Raw genomic sequence first — 25640 nt, forward strand, 5'->3', positions numbered from 1 at the left:
TATATATTTTATAATATTATATTATTATTAAGCATATTATAAATATATTATTATAATATAAATTAAATTTATTTAAATATTAAATATAATATTATTAAATATATTATAAATATATTATTATTAAATATATATTATATCGATAGATATATATCTATCGATATGATATCTATATCTATAGATATATATTATCTATAGATAATATATTTGAAATATTATATATTTTATAATATTATATTATCATTAAACATATTATAAATATATTATTATAATAATTATAATTATTATTATAATATAAATTAAATATATTTAAATATTAAATATAATATTGAATATATTATAAATATATTATTATTAAATATATATTATATCGATAGATATATATAGATATAGATATCATATCTATCGATATAATATATTTGATATATATCATATATAATATATATAATATATCATATTATATAATATATAATAAAATATATATTTTATAATATTATAATATATATTATAATATTGTATTTTATGTAATATATTATATACCAATTAATATTAATAATATTAATTAATATTTGATTGATATTAATATGAATAATATTGATTTATAATATAAAATTTTATGATATTAGTATTATATAATATAATATTAATATAATATTTTAAATATTATAATATTATGTAATATATAATATATATTAAAAATATATAAAATATAATATTATAATAAAACTATAACTTTTATAGTTTTTAAAATGTTTTTAAATTTTTTTTATTTTTTAAGATTTTATTTATTCATTTGACAGAAACGACAAGTAGGCAGAGAGGCAGGCAGAGAGAGAGGGGGAAGCAGGCTCCCTGCTGAGCAGAGAGACCAATGTGGGACTCCATCCCAGGACCCTGAGATCATGACCTGAGCTGAAGGCAGAGGCTTAACCCACTGAGCCACCCAGTGCCCCTTGTATGTTTTTGTTTGTAGCATGGTATCCCCCTCTGATGAAATACCCTCCTGCAGCATGAGAGAAACAACTCCTCCAGTTCATGCTCTTTACTTCTTACAGAGATATTTATAGCTATGATACAGTCCTCAGAGATCACTGAGAGGAACCAGGAATGGGATACTTCAGGAAAGAACATTGAGGACATTATGGAGGTACTCCAAGCTGCTGATCAGGTGAGGACATCTCAGACATTTTACTGGCTCCAACGAGCACAGGACCATCTCCATCCAGGGAGCTGGTTGGGTACATACCTGTTGTGCCAGGAGAGTAGGAGAAATCTCCAGTTAGCAGAGCACTACTTGGTCCAGGCCATCATAGCTCCAGGTCTGAAACCCGTGTCCCTAGTCTGACCCATATTCCCTCCATCCCCTCAATCCCTGATCCAGCTTTAACCCTCTTCCTGGATTGACTCCTCCTCTTCCTTTCTCTACCATGGGCCCTTTATTCTCTTTATTATCTTTACCCTTCAACCTTCCTTTCTTCCTGAGTCCCCTCTCTCTTGTAGTTGTCAACAGATAATGTCTTTAAAACTCTCAAGTTGCTGAAAGTTAAAATCCTAAACAACAAGATGGTACCTCCACTATGCTAGAAGGTGACCGATATCTTCGTTGACTACCTGAGGACCATGGTGAGGAGCCTTTGCCTCTGGGCTGGGGACTTTGGGGGAAGAAAACAGCAGGTCTGAGCCCAGTAGTTCTTTCTGGTGGATGATGACACTTGGAAACCAACTGGGATCTGGGATGTGAGTGTCTCATTTCTAAACAGTTTGCTGGAGTCCGTACCTAATACTCTGAGCATATCTCAGGGACCATGACCTAGACAGAATTGCAAGCTACAGCAGTGAAGCAAAGTGGTGAGGCAGGAGAAGGGAGACGGAAAGGGGGGAAGGATTTGGGCTGTTGGGCTCCAAGTCTGACCTGGTTTTCAGACTGTGTCCTTAGTCAGCTTTGTTACTGCAGTTCAACTAATCATCTCACTGTCTTTCAAATCCACTTACCTGTGTGCCAGCCCACCTCTAGACTGAACGTTCATAATGTCTACCGGTCCATCTACCCACGTACTTTACATGCACATTCGTGACACTGTTTAATCTCGTTTCTTATTTTCTTGGTTACCTATGAAATATCTTTCTTCTGGTTTACCTGCCTTCCTTGGCATGCCTGTCTTCTGATTAAGATTCTTGACCTGCCAGAGATTTCCAAAGTTGCTTCCATAATCTACCCACCTTCCTGATGATTCCCTAGGTGCTGTAGGGGAATTTCTGCTCTAAAATCTTCAATCCCCACAACCTCCCTGCCCCCAACACAGAGACTTTGCAGATTTTTTGTCTATCTGTTCTTTGCATGCTCTAGGAAGGTCTTGCCCTCCATCACTGGGAAGGCATTTGTTGGATGGGGTGATAGTGGAGTTCTTGCCTTCTAGAAGGAAGAGAATCACTTATTGACCAAAGCCGATTCTTAGAAGTTACAGGAGGGGCACCTGGGTGGCTCAGTGGGTTAAGCCGCTGCCTTCGGCTCAGGTCATGATCTCAGGGTCCTGGGATCGAGTCCCACATCGGGCTCTCTGCTCAGCAGGGAGCCTGCTTCCTCCTCTCTCTCTCTACCTGCCTCTCTGCCTGCTTGTAATCTCTGTCAAATAAATAAATAAAATCTTTAAAAAAATAAATAAATAAATAAATAAATAAATATATATTATATCGATAGATATATATCTATCGATATGATATCTATATCTATAGATATATATTATCTATAGATAATATATTTGAAATATTATATATTTTATAATATTATATTATCATTAAACATATTATAAATATATTATTATAATAATTATAATTATTATTATAATATAAATTAAATATATTTAAATATTAAATATAATATTGAATATATTATAAATATATTATTATTAAATATATATTATATCGATAGATATATATAGATATAGATATCATATCTATCGATATAATATATTTGATATATTATATATCATATATAATATATATAATATATCATATTATATAATATATAATAAAATATATATTTTATAATATTATAATATATATTATAATATTGTATTTTATGTAATATATTATATACCAATTAATATTAATAATATTAATTAATATTTGATTGATATTAATATGAATAATATTGATTTATAATATAAAATTTTATGATATTAGTATTATATAATATAATATTAATATAATATTTTAAATATTATAATATTATGTAATATATAATATATATTAAAAATATATAAAATATAATATTATAATAAAACTATAACTTTTATAGTTTTTAAAATGTTTTTAAATTTTTTTTATTTTTTAAGATTTTATTTATTCATTTGACAGAAACGACAAGTAGGCAGAGAGGCAGGCAGAGAGAGAGGGGGAAGCAGGCTCCCTGCTGAGCAGAGAGACCAATGTGGGACTCCATCCCAGGACCCTGAGATCATGACCTGAGCTGAAGGCAGAGGCTTAACCCACTGAGCCACCCAGTGCCCCTTGTATGTTTTTGTTTGTAGCATGGTATCCCCCTCTGATGAAATACCCTCCTGCAGCATGAGAGAAACAACTCCTCCAGTTCATGCTCTTTACTTCTTACAGAGATATTTATAGCTATGATACAGTCCTCAGAGATCACTGAGAGGAACCAGGAATGGGATACTTCAGGAAAGAACATTGAGGACATTATGGAGGTACTCCAAGCTGCTGATCAGGTGAGGACATCTCAGACATTTTACTGGCTCCAACGAGCACAGGACCATCTCCATCCAGGGAGCTGGTTGGGTACATACCTGTTGTGCCAGGAGAGTAGGAGAAATCTCCAGTTAGCAGAGCACTACTTGGTCCAGGCCATCATAGCTCCAGGTCTGAAACCCGTGTCCCTAGTCTGACCCATATTCCCTCCATCCCCTCAATCCCTGATCCAGCTTTAACCCTCTTCCTGGATTGACTCCTCCTCTTCCTTTCTCTACCATGGGCCCTTTATTCTCTTTATTATCTTTACCCTTCAACCTTCCTTTCTTCCTGAGTCCCCTCTCTCTTGTAGTTGTCAACAGATAATGTCTTTAAAACTCTCAAGTTGCTGAAAGTTAAAATCCTAAACAACAAGATGGTACCTCCACTATGCTAGAAGGTGACCGATATCTTCGTTGACTACCTGAGGACCATGGTGAGGAGCCTTTGCCTCTGGGCTGGGGACTTTGGGGGAAGAAAACAGCAGGTCTGAGCCCAGTAGTTCTTTCTGGTGGATGATGACACTTGGAAACCAACTGGGATCTGGGATGTGAGTGTCTCATTTCTAAACAGTTTGCTGGAGTCCGTACCTAATACTCTGAGCATATCTCAGGGACCATGACCTAGACAGAATTGCAAGCTACAGCAGTGAAGCAAAGTGGTGAGGCAGGAGAAGGGAGACGGAAAGGGGGGAAGGATTTGGGCTGTTGGGCTCCAAGTCTGACCTGGTTTTCAGACTGTGTCCTTAGTCAGCTTTGTTACTGCAGTTCAACTAATCATCTCACTGTCTTTCAAATCCACTTACCTGTGTGCCAGCCCACCTCTAGACTGAACGTTCATAATGTCTACCGGTCCATCTACCCACGTACTTTACATGCACATTCGTGACACTGTTTAATCTCGTTTCTTATTTTCTTGGTTACCTATGAAATATCTTTCTTCTGGTTTACCTGCCTTCCTTGGCATGCCTGTCTTCTGATTAAGATTCTTGACCTGCCAGAGATTTCCAAAGTTGCTTCCATAATCTACCCACCTTCCTGATGATTCCCTAGGTGCTGTAGGGGAATTTCTGCTCTAAAATCTTCAATCCCCACAACCTCCCTGCCCCCAACACAGAGACTTTGCAGATTTTTTGTCTATCTGTTCTTTGCATGCTCTAGGAAGGTCTTGCCCTCCATCACTGGGAAGGCATTTGTTGGATGGGGTGATAGTGGAGTTCTTGCCTTCTAGAAGGAAGAGAATCACTTATTGACCAAAGCCGATTCTTAGAAGTTACAGGAGGGGCACCTGGGTGGCTCAGTGGGTTAAAGCCTCTGCCTTCAGCTCAGGTCATGATCTCAGGGTCCTGGGATCGAGCCCCACATTGGGCTCTCTGCTCAGCAGGGAGCCTGCTTCCCCTGCCTCTCTCTGCCTGCTTGTGATCTCTGTCAAATAAATAAATAAAAATCTTCCAAAAAAAAAAAAAGAAGTTACGGGACTCATCTTGGGGATTAGCCTTTGAATAGTTAATCTTTCTTTTCCAGAAGCCGGAGGGAGAACTGGAGGAGCTGTGTACTACGGTCCTAATGGCTCTGGGGTTCCAGTCTCCAGGAATAGTCATCTTCAAGCTGTGGGACTGATGGCACAACACCTTGCCCCCAAACTGCCTCCTGACTGCAGTGGGGAGACTGATCCACCGCCAGGTTATAGCCTGAGTTAGTCTGAGAAGAGAACAGGGGAAGCAGGGGGTGGAGACATTGTATAGGCTCTAGATCAGCTTTATACTCCTGATTTCTCTCATTGGACATCTCCACTTATTTCAGTCATGGGTGTGTATGTGTAGGTGGGAGAACAAACTAGGATCCCTACTGGGCTCCTGGGACCTCAGGAGGGAGTTTCTGGAGACCAAGAATGGCATGATAGGATGTATTAGGGCATGGGAGACCCACAGAGCTGGAAAGAAGACTCCAGGTGAAGAGAGAAGGCAGAATAGAAACCCCCATTTAGCAGTGGTGGGTAGGGGCAAGGAGAAAGCAAGGAGGGCTTTACTTAAGGGAACCTGCAGTGTTGAATTTGGTTAGAGTCTTGGAAGTTAATAGAGTAGGCAGGAGGAGGCAGAGACTCACCATTCAGTCTCTGCCCTAGTGGCTCGTGGTGATGGTGGTGGTTCGCTTACCCATTCTGCTCCCCTCTCTCTATCGCAAAGTGTGAAAAGGCAGTCAAGTCACAGGACTAGTGACCTTTTCTCCACCACTTGGAACTGGGGGAAAGAGAGTCTGGGGGGAGTAAGTTTGCCTTCTGAGCATTAGGCTCAAAATGACAAGGCATGACCCAGCCAGCACAGAGGACACAGCAACAGAAGCTGGAAACATGTCGCTTGATCTAATCAGGGCAAATGTCTTCACATCCATCTCAGACAGCATAACTCTCTATTTCCTAAGGGTTTTTGTAACGGAGTGTTCATGTGTAGCCTGTCCTAATAATTTGCATTTCTGTGCTATGCTAATATCCATGATGGAGCTTGATCCTCCCAGCATCCCTGCGCAGTGGTCACATCAGGAACTGGACTCCTATTTAACAGTTAAAGAAGCTGAAACTCGGGGCGCCTGGGTGGCTCAGTGGGTTGAGCCACTGCCTTCGGCTCAGGTCGTGATCTCAGGGTCCGGGATCGAGCCCCGCATTGGGCTCTCTGCTCAGCAGGGAGCCTGCTTCCTCCTCTCTCTCTCTCTCTGCCTGCCTCTCTGCCTGTGTGTGCTCTCTCTCTGTCAAATAAATAAATAAAATCTTAAAAAAAAAAAAAAGAAGCTGAAACTCAGATAAATTAAGTAACTAGTTCAGGGTTGCCCAGACTCTGGAGGTAGAACTAGGATCAGAACCCGGGTATCCTGGCCTCCAGTCTATAAAGTTGGCCTTAGTGAAGGATGTTCCCCTCCCTGGGATAGGGATGTCTTTCTTGTACTTTCCCTCTTAGATGCAGCTTCATACATTGGGGTCACATGGGAATATATCCTGCACCTTCTGAGGATGGCCCAAACAGAGGATGACATGTTGGCATTATGTCATGGTAAGGGTCAGGAGGGTCTGGGGAAGACACTGTTGGAATCAGGGAGGGAGGAAAGAAGGGCAAATAAAGAGACTGGTCCCTCTAAATAGGGATCCAAGAAGGCTGGGGAGGGCCAGGAAATGACTGAGAGCAGACCAGGTGTGAACAGCTGCTCTTCTGCATCAAAATTCTTGGCCTGGATGGGGCAAGGACCAAGCTTGATAGGGATGCTATGGACGTTGATACCCTCAACCACTTTTCCTTTCCCTGCTGGGTGTTCCAGGTGTGGTCACAAAGGAAAAATAGTTGGGGTCGTGGTGAATGGGTTGGTGTTTCCCAGTATAGGACCCCAGAAACACTTTTAGGGTTGGAGATAAGAAGACTATGCCCACATGTGTATCTGTTTCCCATTACGGGAAGGGAAAGGTGATGGGCAACTCATACTCCCTGCATTCCTCTCAGTGCTCAAAGGACTGGTCATCAGTGCCCGGAAACATGTGGGTTTGTCCACTACAGATGATGGACATCACAAAAGAGGCCGTGTCCTTCAAGGCTTATTTCATCCTCTGGCTTCTCTTCAATCGTTGGTCCCTAAAGACCAGCAACAAGGTGGGATTTGGAGGTAGTGGGATTGAATGGATGGCTGCAGGAGTAAGTCTTGAGCCAAAGATGGGGCAGGGCCATGTCTGACTATTTAATGGTGGAAGGATAACTTAAATGGCTCTTCCAGAAGAGCAGGGTGACTTTCCTTGGGCTCTGCTTCCCATTCTCCAGAAAAGGGTATGTCAGAAAATGCCACTGTCCAGCTCCATATTTGTTAAATACACAATTAAGCAACTTAAATTTACTGATTACTGTTATTAGCCAGGCACTGTGCTAGGCCCAGGGGATACAAAGATGAAAAAGGAAAAGCCCCTAAGGGATTGTCTTGTCTTCATCCCTGAGCTGAGGCAAGTTTGTTGTGTCTCCTTGGGCACAGGTGACAGAGCAAGCTATGGTGATAATTGGTCACCTCTTCTTCCTCATGCCATCCTCCAAACTCAAGAACCAAGTGAACCAGTTAACCCCATGGTTTATGACTTTGGTATCTGCAAAAGTGACACCTTTCTACATTTCCCAGGTGATTGGAATGGGGTGAAAAGATAATTTAATTAGTTTTTGCTTTCCACATTTTTTTTTCAAGATTTTATTTATTTACTTGACAGAGAGAAATCCCAAGTAGGCAGAGAGGCAGGCAGAGAGAGAGGGAGAAGCAGGCTCCCCGCTGAGCAGAGATCCCAGGACCCTGGGATCATGACCCGAGCTGAAGGCAGAAGCTTAACTCACTGAGCCACCCAGGCGCCCCTGCTTTCCACATTTATTGAGTAATTAATGCTAGGGTTGGCAAAGCATGGCCCACAGGCCAAATCCAGCCTGAAGCTTGTTTTTGTAAAATAAGGTTTTATTGGAATTCCACTCTGCACATTTGTTGAATAGCCCTTTGAATCTCTCTGACTTTCCCATCTCTGACCTCTAGATTCAGACTTAAATGGCTCATGAGAGAGACCAAGCCCACCTGGATAATCTGTTTTAAGGTCAACTAATGTGGGACCTTAGTTACATCTGTGAAAATCCCTTCATATCAACATCTAGATTGCTGCTTGATTCAATAACTGGGAAAGAGGGCCTGAAATCTGGGAGCCATCACAGAATTCTGCCTACCTTAGAATTATTATACTAATGTTAAGTATTTTTAGGAGCAGAGGACAGAGTACTGGAACCAAAAATTTCTGATTGTTGTTTTAGTCCTTCCATTTCAGTGGCATTCCTCCAACCAAGTTCCATCCGACTTTTAATGGGTATTTCACAAAAATAGGCTGTGTTAATTGGCAAAATGGGTGGGAAATACTGAGTTAAAATTAGTATCTTAAATGTAGAATTTCCTTAGAGCCTTCAATACATAGGCTAGTCTTGTCCTCCAAAAAGCAAACACCAACATGGTGTTAGAGTTGCAGGAGATTTATTGGAGGAACATCTGTGAGGGAAAATAGGGAGGGAGCCAGAGGAGGCTGGGAGCACTCAGATGGCGATGTATGTCTGAACCTTGGCAAGGAGAAGGGAAAGGAGGAAGGAAAGGGAAGGAGGGAAAAAGTAAGGAAGGCCTTAGATGACAGTGAGGTTCTAAAAAAGTTTCAGTAAGGCCAACAGGGAGTCCCTGAACCAAAGCCACCCATCAGAAAAGTCCCATATCTTGAAGGAGTAGGTCTGCCTTAGTGGACTTGCCATATTCAGTCATTGGCTAGAAGAAACCTGAGGGACTCTGGTTTCAGTTTTAACACAGTGAGGATTTTAGAGCATGACAGCTGGAGATATTGGTTAATTATGCACCTCAGAATAGGCATCTGAGAGGCCCATTTTTCAGGGTTGCTAAATATGCTAATGTACATTTGTGAATTTCCAAGATGAGAATTTTTTTTTTTTTAAGTGCAACACTCGTTAGCATCGAGTTTCCAGGGACTACAGTTTGCAGTCTACCATTACACTACCATCTCAAATGCACTTCCCTTGTCATAGAAAGAGATGAACTTTCTCACATAGCTACTCTAGTTTTGCCGATTAGTGGACCACCCACACAATCTCTTGTTTGATCTCCCTCCTGGCATGTGTCTGCATGTTGCCTAGGGTAGGGTCTGTGAATTTGGAACAAAGGTTTGCTCTATGTAGTCAATTAGTCAGTTGGAGGACGAGATTTTTTCCCCAACTACTAGTCCGCAGATTGTTCATGTGTCGATTCCACCCCATTCCATCTTGACCGACAGTGGAAATGTTTTGACTACTCCCTTTTCCCCTCTCCTTCTTCCTCCTCTCTCACTCCAGGGCATAGTGATTGAGAATCAAGATATTTATCAGCCTATAATATAATTTTGGTTGGACATCAACCAGCACTAACCAGCCCTAGTTAAGCAAACTGTCCCTAATGGGAATCCATCAGGTAGGGGAAGGAAAGGAGGAAATGTTGAATATTCAAAATCCGGTGGAGGGATTTCTGCTTCTGGTGAAGATGGAATAACTGGGGCAGATTTACTCTCTTGCCTGAAACAACTAAAAGCTAGACAAAGTATATGAAATAATTGTTTTTAAGACATTGGATAGGAGGCAACAAAGAACAGTGATTCCTGACAGTCAGGAAAAAAATGAGGTGAGCCCTCTTATTCTCCCAGCTAATTTTCTTAAGAGAGTTTCCAGGTTGTGGCATAGGGAAAGAAAACCCAGGAAGAGTCTAGTGGACTTCCTGAGGTGACAAGATGGCAGTGAAAATCCAGGGAGACCAATGCAGCTAGAGTTTATGGAGCAGAATATTAAACAGTCCATGAATATGAGGAAACTGTTTCAGGTGAGGAAAAGAACAAAGAATTGAGAGAACAGTAGCCAGAATTCACATGGTGCCAGGAATAGTACCTGTTCACACCAATCAGCTTGAAAACTTCCTAACTCACAGGCATTGGGTAGAGAGCACTGAGAAGGTGTGGCAAAATTAAGAGCAGGCTGAATGCTGTTTTGGTCTAACATTTTATTTTATTATTATTTTTTAAAAATATGTCCTTGATTTTTTAAAAAAAGATTTTATTTATTTATTTGACAGAGAGAGATGACAAGCAGGCAGAGAGGCAGGCAGAGAGAGAGGAGGAAGCAGGCTCCCTGCTGAGCAGAGAGCCCGATGCAGGGCTCGATCCCAGGACCCTGAGATCATGACCTGAGCCGAAGGCAGTGGCTTAACTCACTGAGCCTCGCAGGCACGCGGTCTAACACATTTTAAAAGCAAGACCCTCCCCCCACAATCAAACTATTTTCAAGTAACTGAATCCCAGAAGAAATTCAAGAATATAAGAATACAAAAATACCCAGCACTTAATAAGGTTAATTCACAATGAGTGGCGTTAAATAAAAAATCACCAGACACACAAAGATGCAAGAAATTATGATGTATAATAGGGAGAAAAATCAATCAAAACTGACCCAGAACTCACACAGAAATAGTAGACAAGGACACTAAAGCAGGTATTATAACTGTATTCTGTAGGTTTGAAAGCTAGATTGGAAAAGATTGATTAACTTGAAGACATAGCAATAAAAACTATACAGAATGAAACAAAGATAAAAAGAAGTAGAAGGAGGAGGAGGAGGGAGAAGAGGAGGAGAAGAAGGAGAAAGAGGAAGCTTCAGTGAAATATGGACAAATTCAAGCAGCCTCATTTATGTTCAGTTGGAGTTCCACCAAAAAGGGGAAAGACAGAAAAATATTTGAAGAAATCGTGGTTGAGAATTTTCTAAATCTGAAGAAATTGATAAATTCACAGTTCCAAGGCACTAAGTGAACCCTAAACACAAGAAACATAAAACCACACCAAACCATATTATATTCAAATTTCTCAAAACCAGTGGAAAAGAGAAAATCTTAAATGCAGAAAGTAAAAAAAAAATGAAACAATAAAAGCAACATGTTTCAAAGAGAGGAATAAAGATTCTAATTGGAAACAATGCAAGTGAAAACATAGTAAAATTCAAGGCACTAAAAGAAAAACACTATATCCTAGAATTCTGTGCTTAGTGGTAATTTCTTTCAGACTAAGAGAAAAAAACATTTTCACACATTAAAAAAAGCTGAAAGAATTCATCACCAGTAGACCCATATTATAAGAAACGTTAAGAAATTACCATTAGAAATGGTAATTATCTGAACGAATATATATTTTTTTATTTAAAAATCTCTTTATAAGGTAACTGTTTTAACAAACATAACAACGTAGTGTGGAATTTCTTGTATGTAGAAGTAAAATAACAATAGCACAAAGTGTAGTATTAGTATACCTATACTTAGTGTACGTAAAATAGTATAATATCACTTGAAGATTGACTGGGATAAATTAAAAATGTGTGCTATAGGGACACCTGGGTGGCTCAGTCCTTTGAGTGCCAGGCTTTAGCTCAGGTCATGATCCCAGAGTCCTGGGATTGAGTCGTGCATCAGGCTCCTTGCGCAGTGGGGAGACTGCTTTTCTCTCTTCCTGCTGCTCCTTTGCTTGTACACACTGTCTCTCTCTCTGACGAATAAATAAATAAAATCTTTTTAAAAAATATGTGCTACAAACCCTGTATAGCAATCACTAAAATAACAAAGAGTTATGGCTAATAGGCCAACAAAGGATATCAAATGGAATTATAAAAAATATTCATTTGATTTGAAGGCAGAGATAGAGGGACAGGAGAACAGATAATTAGGACTAGTAGGAAACAAATAGCAAGATGATAGATTTTAGCCTAACCATAATTAATAAATAAGTAAGTAAATAGATAATCATATTATATATAAGTGGTCTAAATACCCCAATTAAAGGCAGAAATTGGGGGCGCCTGGGTGGCTCAGTGGGTTAAGCCGCTGCCTTCGGCTCAGGTCATGATCTCAGGGTCCTGGGATCGAGGCCCGCATCGGGTTCTCTGCTCAGCAGGGAGCCTGCTTCCCTCTCTCTCTCTCTCTCTGCCTGCCTCTCCATCTACTTGTGATTTCTCTCTGTCAAATAAATAAATAAAATCTTAAAAAAAAAAAATAAAGGCAGAAATTGTCAGAGGGATTAAAAAAATAATACCCACCTATATCCTATATTTTTTATAGGAAATGCACTTCAGACATAAAGATACAAATAGATTAAGAGTAAAAGGATAAATAAAAATATTTAGGCATATCTTGGAGATATTACAAGTTTGGTTCTAGACTACTACAATAAAATGAATATTGCAGTAAAGCAAGTAAAATGAAATTTTTGGTTTCCCAGTGCATATAAAACTTACATTTACACTACACTGTAGTATAGCGTGCAATAACATTTATCTAAAATACAATATAAGTGCTTTAAAAAATACTTTATTTCTAAAAGATAGCATCATTGGAGACTTAGTGAGTTATAATCAGTTACAGCATATCACCATTGCAAAAATACTAACAGTGAAAAAATTTCAAATATTTTAAGAACTACCAAAATGTGACACAGAAACATAAAGTCAACAAATGCGGTTGGGAAAATGGTGTGGACAGACTTGCTCGATATAGGGTTGCAACAAACCCTAAATTTATAAAAAAAAAAAAACTTTCCAAAGCATAATAAAGTAAAGCAATAAAACAAAGTACGGCTGTACCATGTTAACATTTATGGAAAAAAGCTGTTTCTGCAGTATTAATATCAGATAAAGTAGATTGCAGAGCAAAGAATATCATCAAGTATTAAAAAATGTCATTTCATAATGATGAAAGGGTCAATTATCAACAGTACCTAACAATTCTAAATGCTTATGTACCTGCTATTATGTGTCTGTTATTATAACAGAGCTTTAAAACTATATAAAGCAAAAACTAATAGAACTGCAAGGAGAAACAGAAAAACCCATAATTACAATCAGATTTCAACATCCCTCTTTCAACAATTAATAGAACAAGTAGATGATCAGAAAGTACACAAGATCTGAGGACTATCAAACAACTCGACCCTATTAGCGTACAGATTAGAAAGGAAGTACAGTTGTCTTTATTCACAGGCAACATGATCATTTGTATAAAAATATGAAATACTTATGAATAAATCTGAATAAAAGGTAATACATGTACACTGGAAACTACTAATCATAGCTAGAGGAAGTTAAAGAAGACTTAAGTAAGCAGAAACATGTGCAGTATTCAGGGGCCTCAAGATTCAATATTAATAAGTTATCAGTTCTTCCCAAGTTGATCTAGATTCATTGCAATCCTCTTTTTAAAAAATCTCATTTTTTAAAACATTTTTAAGAACATTTTCTCCTGTTTTCATCTAGAACTTTGATAATTTTAGGGTTTACATTTAAATATGAGCCTTTTTTTTTTTAAGATATTATTTATTTGACAGACAAAGATCACAAGCAGGCAGAGAGGCAGGCGGAGAGAGAGGGGGAAGCAGGATCCCTGCTGAGCAGAGAGTCCGATGTGGGGCTCCATCCCAGGACCCTGAGATCATGAGGTGATCTCAGGTCTCTATTTTTTTTCTAGGACCCTGAGATCAGGTCACCATTTCAGGGTCCTAGGGTCGAACCTCACGTTGGACTCTCTGCTCAGCAGGGAGCCTGCTTCCTCCTCTCTCTCTGCCTGTCTCTCTGCCTGCTTGTGATCTCTCTCTCTGTCAAATAAAATCTTAAAAAAAAAAATCTCTACACCCAACATGATGCTTGCTTGTACTTACAACCCTGGGATCAAGAGTCTCACCTGTTCCACTGATTGATCCAGGTGGGTGCCCCAGATTCATTGCAAGTCTAACCAAAATCCTAGCAGCCTTGTGGTGCCTGGGTTGGTCAGTCAGTTCAGAGTCCCCATATTATGCTCCACACTGGGTGTGGAGCCTACTTTAAAAAAAAAAAAAAAAGAACCCAGCAGTCTTGCTTGTTTTCTTTCTGGTTTTATTTTTTTATTTATTTGAGAGAGAAAGAATGAGAGAGGGAGAGTCAGAGGGAGAAGCAGACTTCCCCACTGAGCTAGGAGCCTGATGTGGGACGTGATCCTGTGACTCCCGGATCATGACCTGAGCTGAAGGCAGTCACCCAACCAAATGAGCTACCCAGGCCCCCCACGCAGGCTTTATTTAATAGGAATTGACAACCTGATTCTAAAACTCACATGGAAATGAAAAAGACCCAATACAGCCAAAACAGTTTAGAGAAAGAATGACAACTTATAAAACTACAACAGTGGAGACTGTAGTATTGGTATTAAGACAGATGAATAGATAAATGGAACTGAATAGAGATTCCCGAAATAGACCTACATATTTACTGCCAAGTGATTTTTTTGGCAAAGGTGAAAAGGCAATTCTTTGGAGAAAAGATAGTCTTTTCAAATAAATGGCACTAGAACATTTGTATATCTATACACAAAAAGATAAACTTCAATCCATACCTCATACCATGTATAAAAATTAACTCAAAATGGCTCACACTTGGGGCGCCTGGGTGGCTCAGTGGGTTAAACCTCTGCCTTCGGCTCAGGTCATGATCTCAGGGTTCTGGGATTGAGCCCCACATCGGGCTCTCTGCTCAGCAGGGAGCCTGCTTCTTCCTCTCTCTCTGCCTGCTTGTGATCTCTGTCAAATAAATAAATAAAATCTTTTTAAAAAAATGGCTCATACTTAAATGTAAGTATTTTACATTTACTTAAATGTAAAATTATCAAAGTTCTAGATAGAACAGGAGAAATTAGTGTGCAGTTGGGGTAGGCAAAGATGTCTTAGCTACAAACCAGAAACATGATCCACTAAAGAACAAAACGAATAAGGTGGACTTCATCAAAGTGAGTAACTTCTGTTAGAATGAAAAGACAGGTCTCAGACTGGAAGAAAATATTTGCAAATCACACACACACCCAGAATATATGAAAAACACAAAACCCATTAAAAAAAATTTAAAAAGCAGACCAAAAAATTGAACAGCTGCTTCACCAAAGAAGATATGAGGATGACAAGACAGCCACCACGGGAATAGTTGCTCAACATTGCATAGACGTGAGGGACTTTAAAATCACCACGAGATGCCACTACACATCTGTCAGAATGTAAACTGGCAAACCACCTTGGAAAACAGTTTGGCAGTTTCTTAAAAAGGAAGTGAAGGTCTGTAATGACAGAAAGCAGACCAATGTTTGCCTGGGGAAAGGAAATGTGCTAGAAGGGGAGGGAAGGAGAAATTACAAAGACCTAAGAGGAAACTTCAGGTGTAGTGGGTATGTTCCTTACGTTAATTGTGGTGGTTTCCTGAGTGTATACATTTATCAAAACATAATAAATTGAACACTTTATTTTTAAAAAATATTTAATTTATTTATTTGACACAGAGAGAGAGAGAGATCACAAGTAGGCAGAGAGGCAGGCAGAGTGGGAGGGGGAAGTATGCTCCCTGCTGAGTCGATAGGCTGATGAGGGGCTCTATCCCAGGACCCTGAGACCATGACCTGAGCTGAAGGCAGAGGCTTAACCCACTGAGCCACCCAGGCACCCCTGGACACCTTAGATATATATCGTTTTTGGTATCAGATGTTAATAAACCTCTTTTCAGAAAATCAAATGGCATGTTTACACATGTGAAAACTAAGGTTATCTGTAGAACTCTTGTATATCAGTGATAAGAAGAATTCACAAAATAATAAGAAACCACAGGTAGGGGCACCTGGGTGGCTCAGTGGGTTAAGCCTCTGCCTTCGGCTCAGGTCATGATCTCAGGGTCCTAGGATCGAACCCCACGTCCGAGACTCTGCTCAGCAGGGAACCTGCTTCCCCCTCCCTCTCTCTGCCTGCCTCTCTGCCTACTTGTGATCTCTCTTTCTCTGTCAAATAAAATATTAAAAAAAAAAAAAAAGAAACCACCAGGCAGAGAGTAGAAATGTAGTCTTTTAGACTCAGTTTTCAGAACTTTGAAAGTCATAGAACCATGGAATTAGTTCTTGCTTTGGCTCTGATTAATTTATCCTGCTCCCTTGAAGTCAGCCAATACTCGAAATGTTGACTTTTCTCAAGTTTTCTGTGGAGTAATGAGATTATTTGGAAGTAAGTGTAGTTTACTGGGTCAGGGGGAAGGGCAGGTCATGGCTGTATTTGGCTATGAAAGAATTAGACCCTGAGCCTTTTTTGGAAGAATCCAAGAGGGCAGTGTGAAACCATGATGACTTGGCCCATCCTTGAAGAGAATATGTGAGGACAGAGGATTTCTGCAGAGGCTGTGGCAAGTCTGGGCTAACTTATGCTTACTCTGTCTTTATGCACACAGTGTATTTACCAACTTATTGATGCTCTGGCTCTTAGTGGCTGTGGAGGTATAAACCTGGAATCCCAGCTGGAAAATATTACAGAAATGCTGTTCAATCAGGTGAGTGCTGTCAGGCTAGAAGCATCCTGGGCTTGCTTTTTCTCTCTTCTTTGGAGGTGATGGCTCCCACAGCCCATAAAGGCAGGTGTCTTTCACATGGGAACCTTAACCATACACATCTCAGGTTTCCCTGGAATAGATAAATGTCTGGATTCTGGGCATAGACTCGAATATTCTCCATGAGATAAATTGGGTACGTTCTGTGTGTTCCTTGAAGGTCACAGAACTTTATTGCTCCCCCTAATCTCTTGCTAAAGGGCAAGAGGTTCAAAGCACCCCATCATGTCTGTGGGAAATGTCAGGGCTTCGGTGTTGCAGCCTAGAGTAAGAAGAAGGTAATTGAACATTTTGCAAATGGGTGTTACCTTCTGTATGTTTAATTTGGTTGCCACTGTCTTCTCTCTGGGGCTGGGAATGTGGATTCCTGGGTCAGTTTTCCTGTTCCCCTTTATGGCTAAGCTCCACACTTTCCATGGTACCTTGGTTCCTCCATCCATACCCATGGCCCCTAATTTCAGTCCTCCTGGGTCTGATGGCCTTTGTCTCCCCACAGCTGAGTGAAACAGTCAAGGAGTCAGATCCTCACTCTGCATGGAACCATATCCTTACCCTGAAGGCTTTCTACATCCTCTGTAAGTTAACACAGTTCCCTAACCCTAGGTATTTGTGTGGGTGGGCACTTAGAGTAATCTTCGTGTCTCCCTGGACCAGAGCAGGGACCTAGGTTCCCATTAGGGGCTTCCATCCTTCTAGAACAGATGCAAAATAATCCATGTGAGCTTTTCTTGAAATTCAAGGAATCTTGAGGGGCAAAGACGTTGCTCCACTCCCTTCACCTGAAGCTGGCTTCCTTTTCCCCTTCAATGAATCCCAGCTTAGAAGGGTGATCTTGTCATTACAACACTAGTGATCATGTGAGGCAAGCTGACCTATGGGAGGGCACATGGTGGGGCAGGGGAGGGACAGAGCCCAGCTCAAGGAAAGCATCTAGCTAGATGCCAATCCTCTTCCTTTTCTCCAGCCTAAAGGACCCTAATTTATCTGATTCATGACATCATGGTTTGCTGTAAGCATGATTTACTTCTACTTACCACTCGCTAGGTAAACATACTCTTGATTCCCTTGTATTTGCCCCCTTCTGATAGCCAAGTTATACAATGATCAGGTGGTATTCTTAATACAAAAGACCATGAAAACCAGTGATCCAGCCAAGATAGTATCAGCCCTTCAAGTTTTCATGGATGTGTTCCCAGAAGGTGAGTGACCATTGGCCTAATCTTGGGGATCTTGAGAGTTCTTTTGTCTGGGAAACAGTCCCACGTATAGTTCAAGTCACAGTTTTAAACTTAATGTAAACTCAAAGTAAATTCTGTAGGTTTAAATCTTGGCTTCACTTCTTAGCTGTGTAAACGGGCAGATTGCTTTTAGTCTGTGCCTCTATTTCCTCACCTGAAAATGAAGGTAATGCTTCCTTTAGGATTTTTTCGTGAAGGTTAGATGAGAAAATGGATGTGAGGTACTTAGACTATTCCCCAATATGCAGTGAGTTTTGTAGTGCTTTAGTCTGTGATTATGATCTTGGGGAACAAGCATCAACTCCAATCCAGCATTTGCTAGACCTTTGCTCTGTGTCTAGCAGAATGCAAGGCACTGAAAACAGACACTCAAATAAGACATAGTCCCTGCTCTCAAAGAGTGTGGAGTGTGAAACAATGAAAGATAATATGTGAAAAGTTGTTCAAATGTGACCGTGGTTATTTGCAATAGGAATATGGAGAAGGGGTCAGTCGGGAGATGGGATGGGCTCTGGAGCAGGGAAGGAGATTGTAATGGTGAGTTAGGAGAGGGAATTTACATAAAGAAGAACAGTTGTCATAGTTTTAAAGGTGGTGGTGTATGGAGCAGTGGGGGGTGCGGGAACAGCTTGACTGGGGTCGTGGGCATTCGTAGGAGACTGAAAAGAGCTGGGGCTCATTCTTCAGTCTGGTTTGAAGCAGTGGGATGGTGGAGATAATCTTTGGGCACTCTATCTGGTCCTCGAAGACCAGGACAGTACCTGGAATTCCTCTCACCTGTTTTGTGCCTCCCAGTACGACAGAGGAGGCGGAAGGAGACTGATCCCCAGCTACGTGTGTGTCTTTTCTCTAGTGCCCCAGACAGAGCAACTGAAGAATGAAGTGATGCATTCCATCATCATCATGATTCAGGACGATCTCAAACCAGTGAGCAGAAAGGCAGGACATTTGAGCTGGGAGGGCAGTTGCTTTCTTGAGACCTTGAAGTTGTGTAAAATGGAGAGGGGAGGCTGTTCATGGATGAGAGAGGTAAGGCATCCCCTTACCAAGCCCGCCCTGGCCTCAGACTCTGCCCATGGGTTACATGTGAGCTCTTCGGAGCCTGAGAAGGATTTGAGAAGTGGACAGGTGGTTCCTACCTATTTTCTGAGCCTTGTCAGTGGGGACACAGAGCTCTAAAGAATACTAATTCTTTTTTTTTTTTTTTTAAGATTTTATTTATTTATTTGACAGACAGAGATCACAAGTAGGCAGAGAGGTGGGCAGAGGGAGAGAGAGGAGGAAGCAGGCTCCCCGCGGAGCAGAGTCTGATGCGGGGCTCAATCCCAGGACCCTGGGATCATGACCCAAGCTGAAGGCAGAGGCTTTAACCCACTGAGCCACCCAGGCACGCCGCATACTAATTCTTCCCCCTAAATATTCAGTTTTCTTGGGGAAAGAAGACCTCAAACATCATATCTAGCATGGGGTCCATGGCACCATATTTTTAGCAACCTCTGCCAGGGTTGGAGGCAGCAAATACTGTTCCCAGCTCTGAATTGGGACCAGGTGGACAACTATGGCACCATCCCTAAAAACCAAGTCCTAAATCTTCAGAAGGTTGATGGAGAGACTTGGATCTTGAGGGCTGGGCCCTCAGACTTGTGGAATTTATTTCTGGCTTTCCCTATGAAGGCCAGAACATGGGACTTCTCCTGGACTTTGATTTCTCCCTACCCAACTCTTCTGTCCATTACTTATGTAAGGCGTGGGCAAGCTCAGTGCCTACAGTTCTTCAGGAGAATGGTAAGAACTGAAATAGGCTAGAACTTCAGGGTCGAGTAGGGTTGTCTGTCATCATCTAGAGACCAGTGAAGAGTCACATTGGGCTTGAAGTTGGGAGATCTGAGTCCCTTGAAGTCTCCTGTCACAGGCTCTTGTCCTCTGTTTTCTTACCTGGAACATGAAGGGTCATACTGGTGTGCCTTCCTATCTTGTCACATGATAGGTGACGCTCCCCCCTCAAAACTACCCCCCGCAGGTACGGAAGGCCCTCCTGCACTTCATCGAGATGCTGGGCCGGCATGACTACTTGGCCATGCCCCAGGGAAATATCATCATCAACTATGTCATCAAGCTCAGCGAGTCTGCCTGCTCTGTGAGCAGGGGCCAGGCAGGGAGGGGACAGAGGGTGGCAGCAAGAGAAGGGCAGGTTCGGGAGCACGAGGGAAAGAAGAAGAGGGCATCGTTGGCACAGTGGGAAGGGGCTTTGGTGTCTAAAACTCTGAGCAGTGAGCCAGGGGAGGCCTTGAATCAGAAGACTCAGCTAGCATTGGTTTCAGATTTAAATCTTTTCCTATTCCAGAGTGAAGAGGACATCCAACCAATGTGTTCCGAAATCCTACAGATGGTACAAGCAGCTAGGGTCAAAGAGGCTCCTTCATCTCCTCCTCTCCTGGCTGCCCAGATACCCTGACCCCCAGATTGCATTCTCTCTGTCTCCCCCCTTTCCCCCCACTCCACCTAACCCCCTGTACTGTCCCTTCTACTCTCCCCACCTCTGTCTGTTCCCACTCGAGTGTCTGGGGCTCCTCTGAGGAGTGGCTCAGTGGAGCAGAGGGTCACTGGGTGGTAAACCTGGAGGCCTGAGCCTGGGTCTTGCTCAGCCAGTTTCTGGCTATAAAATCTCGAGTAAATTGCTCTCCAGGCTATAGTTTCTCCCATAAAAAAAGACGGGCAATTATCCACCCTGCCCGCTCTTAGCAGCCTCTAAGGATTCTTGGAGACTCTATGAGTTGTTGTGTGGGTCAGAGCTGAGTCAGGGGCCATGAGAAGCAAAGGACAGCTGTGATTTACTCTTCTTCCCAGATACCCCCTTCTCCCTCCCAGCAAGCTGTCTCCCCACGGCTAGCATGTCTTTTGCCCCCGGAATGCCCCCCTGTGAAGGCAATGACAAGTCACACAATTCCACATTTCAAGAAGCCCCTCTATTTAATCAAGTCCATCCTGTTGTAATTTTCATCAGGACCTTGGTTGTGTTTTACCAACATGTGGGGGGAAGGAGGAGAGGGAAGGGGGATTATCAGTGAGATGAAGGGGGCTGGGTATACAGGTCTCAAATGCCCCTCCTAGAAAGGAGGACAAAGCCATAGGGTTAGAGAACTTATGATTGGGACTGATTTGGAGCTTGACATCGAATCCCCTTGCCACCTCTTCTGCCAGGTGTCCTTGCCCAAACTGATCACCTTGGCATGCCAGCCCAGCAACACCTTGGCCTTCGTGCTGCTGAGTAAGATAGCCACAAACATGGCTCTGAAGGCCCGGTCCCTGGGCCAGGTTCCCTATCTAAGCAGCTTCTACCTCAGCCATAAGTACACAGGTCGAGGAGACCGTGCAGAGGGGGCAGTTGTGAAACAGGCTGCCACAGGCGGGAGGGGAGGGTGGGAGAGAGACTGGGACTCTGGAGGGGTCCTGGGTGTGGGGAAAGGGCGCAGATCTGCTGGGAGGGCCACGAGAGCACAGCTGTGAGCCTGGGCCTGGACGGAGGAGGAAGGCAAAGGGTTAGGGCAGCAGCTTGATTCCATTTGGCTCTTCACATGGATGAAAAGGGGATTCTTCTGGAAGAGAGGCAAGAGCCCCTCCCCCCCGCCCCCACCCCAACAGATCCTTTTCCCTCTATTCCTCGTCTTGAAACACTGGAGTAGAGATGCACAAACTTTGTTGTTAATTACAAAGTAATGCGTGCACAGACATTCCTGACCCTTAGTTCTTTGCCCCGACTCTGAGCCTCACTCTTTGCTCACCCGATCCCTGACCGCTACTTCCAGGGAGAGTCAGAGTCGGGGTGAGGCTATCTGTTTGGCACATTACTTGGGGTGTGCAGGAGTTTGTGTGTTTGGAAAATAAGCATTCTCTGTTAGGGTTTAAAAGGTGGAGAGGTAGCAAATGACTTTCCCAGTGTTGAGAGTCCTGATTATAATCAGTGTAAACAATAGACATTTAAAAGGTCGACCTAGGATTTTCAAATATGAAAGGCATGAAAATGTGTGCCTGGATAAGAACTTCTCAGGATAGTGGGAGATCCTTTCAAGGTATAAACTAATAGGACACACTCACGAGTGGTGACTGTTTACCATGCTTCTGCTGGACAATGCCTTTCTTCCCTAGTCTGTCTCTCTATTTGAATCATTTTATTGTGGTATAAGTGGCATACAGTGTTCTGTATGGGGGCTCCTGGGTGGCTCACTCAGTTAAGTGTCTGCCTTTGTCACAGGTCATGATCTCAGGGTCCTGGGATCAAGCCCCGTGTCAGGTTCTTGGCTCAACAAGGAGGTTGCCTCTCCCTTTTCTTCTCTCTCTCTACTCTCCCCACTCAAATAAATAAATAAATAAAATCTTTTTAAAAAAATCTTTAAAAATATTAGTGATCTGACGATCTATACATTACTGTATGCTCACCATGGTAAGTGTTGTCACCCTCTGTCACCACAAGTGTCATCACAAGATTACTCATTACATTCCCTATTCTGTACTTCTCATCCCCATGACATTTATTTTATAATTGGAAGTTTGTATCTCTTACTCTCCTCTACCTGTCTTGCCCATCCCTCCCCTCTGACCACCATCTGTCTGTTCTCCATATTTATGGGTTTTTTTGTTTCTATTTTTTTTTTGTTCATGTGTTTAGTTTTGTAGATTCCACACATAAGTGAAATCATACGGTATTTGTCTGTCTTTGTCAAACTTCTACCTAGCATAACATTTTCGAGTTCCATCCAAGTTGTCATAAATGGCAAAATATTCTTTTTATAGCCAAGTAATATTCCTTGTATGTGTTTGTCTGTGTGTACAGACCACCTCTTCTGGAGCCATTCATCTATTGACGGACACTTGGGCTGCTTCCATGTCTTGGCTCTTGCAGTAAATAGACTGCAGTAAACAGAAGGGCACCTGTACCTTTCCAAATTAGTGTTTTTGTTTTCTTTCGGTAAATGCCCAGTGTGGAATTACTAGATTGTATGAGATTTCTATTTTTAGTTTTTTGAAGAAACTCTGTACTGCTTTCCACAGTGGCTGCATCAGTTTGTTTTCCCTGCAACAGTGCACAAGGGTTCCTTTTTCTCCATATTCTTGCCAATACTTTTTATTTTTGTCTTTGATGATAGCCATTCTGACAGGTAGAAGGGGTGTGTGTGTGTGTGTGTTTAATACTGAAAATGGTCTGTTTTTAGGGTAAGTCAGAATGTCACAATCCCCAGAGCAATATCACCAATAATCACTCTCCACTTTGCTTTTTCTCCTGCCCTGAAGAATGGGTTGTGGGCTGTTGGGTGGGAGAAGGGGCTGAAGGTTGGGCATCCTGGAGCTGATACTGACTCTGTCCTCTTCTTTTATTCTCTCTTTAATTTAGCTACCCAGTTCATCTCCCCACAGAAACTTCTGACCCATCTTGTGGTAAGTAATAAATGTAGAGGATGAATACTGTCCATCCATCCCTCCATCTCTTCATTCCACAAATAGTTGAGTACTAGGTTATTCCAGGCATTGAGCTGGGCATGTAATAAGGGGTAGGGTCAAAGAGCATAGGGGCTTTGGGGAGAGATGATCAAACAGCTTGGAGCAGGGAATTGGGACCATAGTGCTGAGACCTGAAGTGAGGAAGTGGTGAGGCTGGGGAAGGCCTGACCTGTGTCCTACGTGGCCTTATAGTGAGCTGTTCTCTGCTGATCTTGGGCAAGTCTGCATGCCTTTCTGGATCTCATTTTCTCAGCAAGAATGCTGTGAGAATGTTCTAGACATTATGAACACTTGGAAAGACAAGGTATAGAACTTCCCTTGAAGTGTTCACAGAATTAGTGGGAAAGACAAGCCCAGGAATAACCACCCAGAATGCAGTGTGATAGATGCTAGTAGAGGAACATGTAAGTTACGATGGGATCTTAGTAGAGCAAGGGGCAGACTTGGTCTCTAGGATTCAGAGAGGAGGCAACGTTTTGAGAGCACCATGCAGAACATGTAGGAGTTCACAGGTGGAAAAGAATAGGAAGGGTCCAAGCCTCAGCTCTACCATTCTATGGGTTTGTTCTGATTTTCTTCCTTCTCTTCCCTTCAATCCTTTCTCTGCCTCCTCCTTGCTTCTTTTGTTTCCCAGGTGTTTGCCCTGAATTCCTATAGTGAAAGGGAGCTTGGGATAAGCTCTCTAAGGCTACTACATGCCCTGCATCCTATCACCTCCTTGCACCCTGTTATCAACTCAAATGTGGGCCACTTGTGGATGAAGGAGATCCCCCAGATGTTGCAGATTCTGGATGGTGAGCGGTTGGCTGCGAGGTGGGAGGAATGGAGCTGGGGCATTGGGGCAGAATCCAGAAGAGATGAAGTCCTGAGGTGCAGGATAGATCTTCCCTGGGGTGAGGAGAACCAGGACCAGTCTCTCTGTCTTTCTGAGATGCCGTTTGGGTAGGTCTGTTTGTTTGGACCATGTTCTGCACTGAGCAGATATGCAGCCCAGAGTTCTGTGCCTCCAGATTTCCCAGAACACTCTTTCTTGTGCTCAGAGGATCGGCAAAGAGTGTGGGCTTTGGAACCAGAGACCCAGGTTCGTATCCTTGCTCTAACATTTGCCAGCGGGGTATGTTTGACCTTTGAAAAGTCAAACATTTCCTGGAGCCTCTGTAAAGAAGGGGGAACAATTATCTTGTAGGATCACGATCCAAATTAAATGAGATGATGGGCAAAAACCCCTTGGAATGGTGTTCCAATGTTGGTTCTTTTTCCCTGGCTGGGGCCTTCTGGTCGGCAGGTCCCTATAACTCTCTTCTTTCCTAGATCACACTGAGAAGAATCTGGATCAGGAGGAGTGGGAGGACAGGCTGCTCCAGGTACGCACTCTAAGAGACATACCATTCTCCACACTTGCCTTCCTTCCCCTCTTTAGGATCCTTAACGAGAAGAGGCCCCAGACCCCCTGAGCTAGAGACATGATCAAGGGACCTCCCTACTCAAGAGAACCTCTTTCGGAGGTTCTGAGAGGACTCCCGGCCTCTACATTGGAATCTTTGACTATATCCTAGACCTTATCTTACCTTCCACACCCTCAAAATTGTACTGTCAAGAGAGAGTATGGGAATGGGGCCCTAGCTTTGTGTCCTTGGGCAAGTAATTTAGCCTTTGCCAGCCTCAGCTCCTTCATCTGCAAAATGGAAATAACTTCCATCTCCCAGAATTAAATAGGATAATACAGGAAAAGGAGAGCCTTGCAAACTGTAAAGGGTTTCCCACATAGAGTTGGCATTACCATCATTGTTCCTATATTGTTATTCTCCAGCCCTGACTAACCCCCCCTATGTACTTCAGCTCTTCCCCATTTCTTGAGCTCTTTTTTCATATTCACAGACCATGCCCCCTTGTCTCTTGTTTCTTTCTGACCCACTTCCATGAGGCAGAAAAGCCCAGCCACTGCTCTGTGTGGTCCTCTTCTCCCTTTCTCTTAGTTTTCAAGTCAGTCGTTAGTGGCCATCAAGGATGACAGCTGGCTGGAGCAACTCATCAAGGTTGTCTTGGAGAGGATAAATTATTTCAGCGATGGTGAGGAGAAGGTGTGTGTATGTGCGTGCGTGTGCGCGCGCGCAGGCGGGCATATCAGCCAGCTGGTGGTAGTTGCAAGGAGGGAAGTGGGGGTGGAGGCTGGTGTG

General features: G+C 42.3%; 1 protein-coding gene and 1 long non-coding RNA gene across 2 annotated transcripts in view; both read left to right on the top strand.

Annotated features, from left to right (window-relative positions):
* LOC309868337 overlaps positions 1-2439 on the top strand; it is a 34217-nt gene extending 31778 nt beyond the window's left edge. Inside the window, exons 6-7 of the long non-coding RNA XR_014313641.1 lie at positions 1053-1165; positions 1498-2439. This is a non-coding gene — a long non-coding RNA (uncharacterized lncRNA). The remainder of the gene's footprint in view (positions 1-1052; positions 1166-1497) is intronic.
* Positions 2440-6744: 4305 nt separating this feature from the next.
* The window catches only part of LOC309870346 (maestro heat-like repeat-containing protein family member 1), a gene marked incomplete at both ends in the record, with an annotated part of 73193 nt that continues 54297 nt past the window's right edge, over positions 6745-25640 (top strand). The window contains 15 exon segments of the mRNA XM_082742482.1: positions 6745-6784; positions 7226-7274; positions 7276-7372; positions 7743-7883; positions 16574-16672; positions 17226-17304; positions 17818-17928; positions 18821-18996; positions 19988-20104; positions 20312-20356; positions 21169-21337; positions 23357-23400; positions 24098-24257; positions 24775-24827; positions 25440-25544. Coding sequence (XP_082598608.1) covers positions 6745-6784; positions 7226-7274; positions 7276-7372; positions 7743-7883; positions 16574-16672; positions 17226-17304; positions 17818-17928; positions 18821-18996; positions 19988-20104; positions 20312-20356; positions 21169-21337; positions 23357-23400; positions 24098-24257; positions 24775-24827; positions 25440-25544 — 1485 coding nt within the window.

Source organism: Mustela nivalis (assembly GCF_964662115.1).
Source record: "Mustela nivalis genome assembly, chromosome: 7".
In the NCBI taxonomy this organism is placed as follows: Eukaryota; Metazoa; Chordata; class Mammalia; order Carnivora; family Mustelidae; genus Mustela; species Mustela nivalis.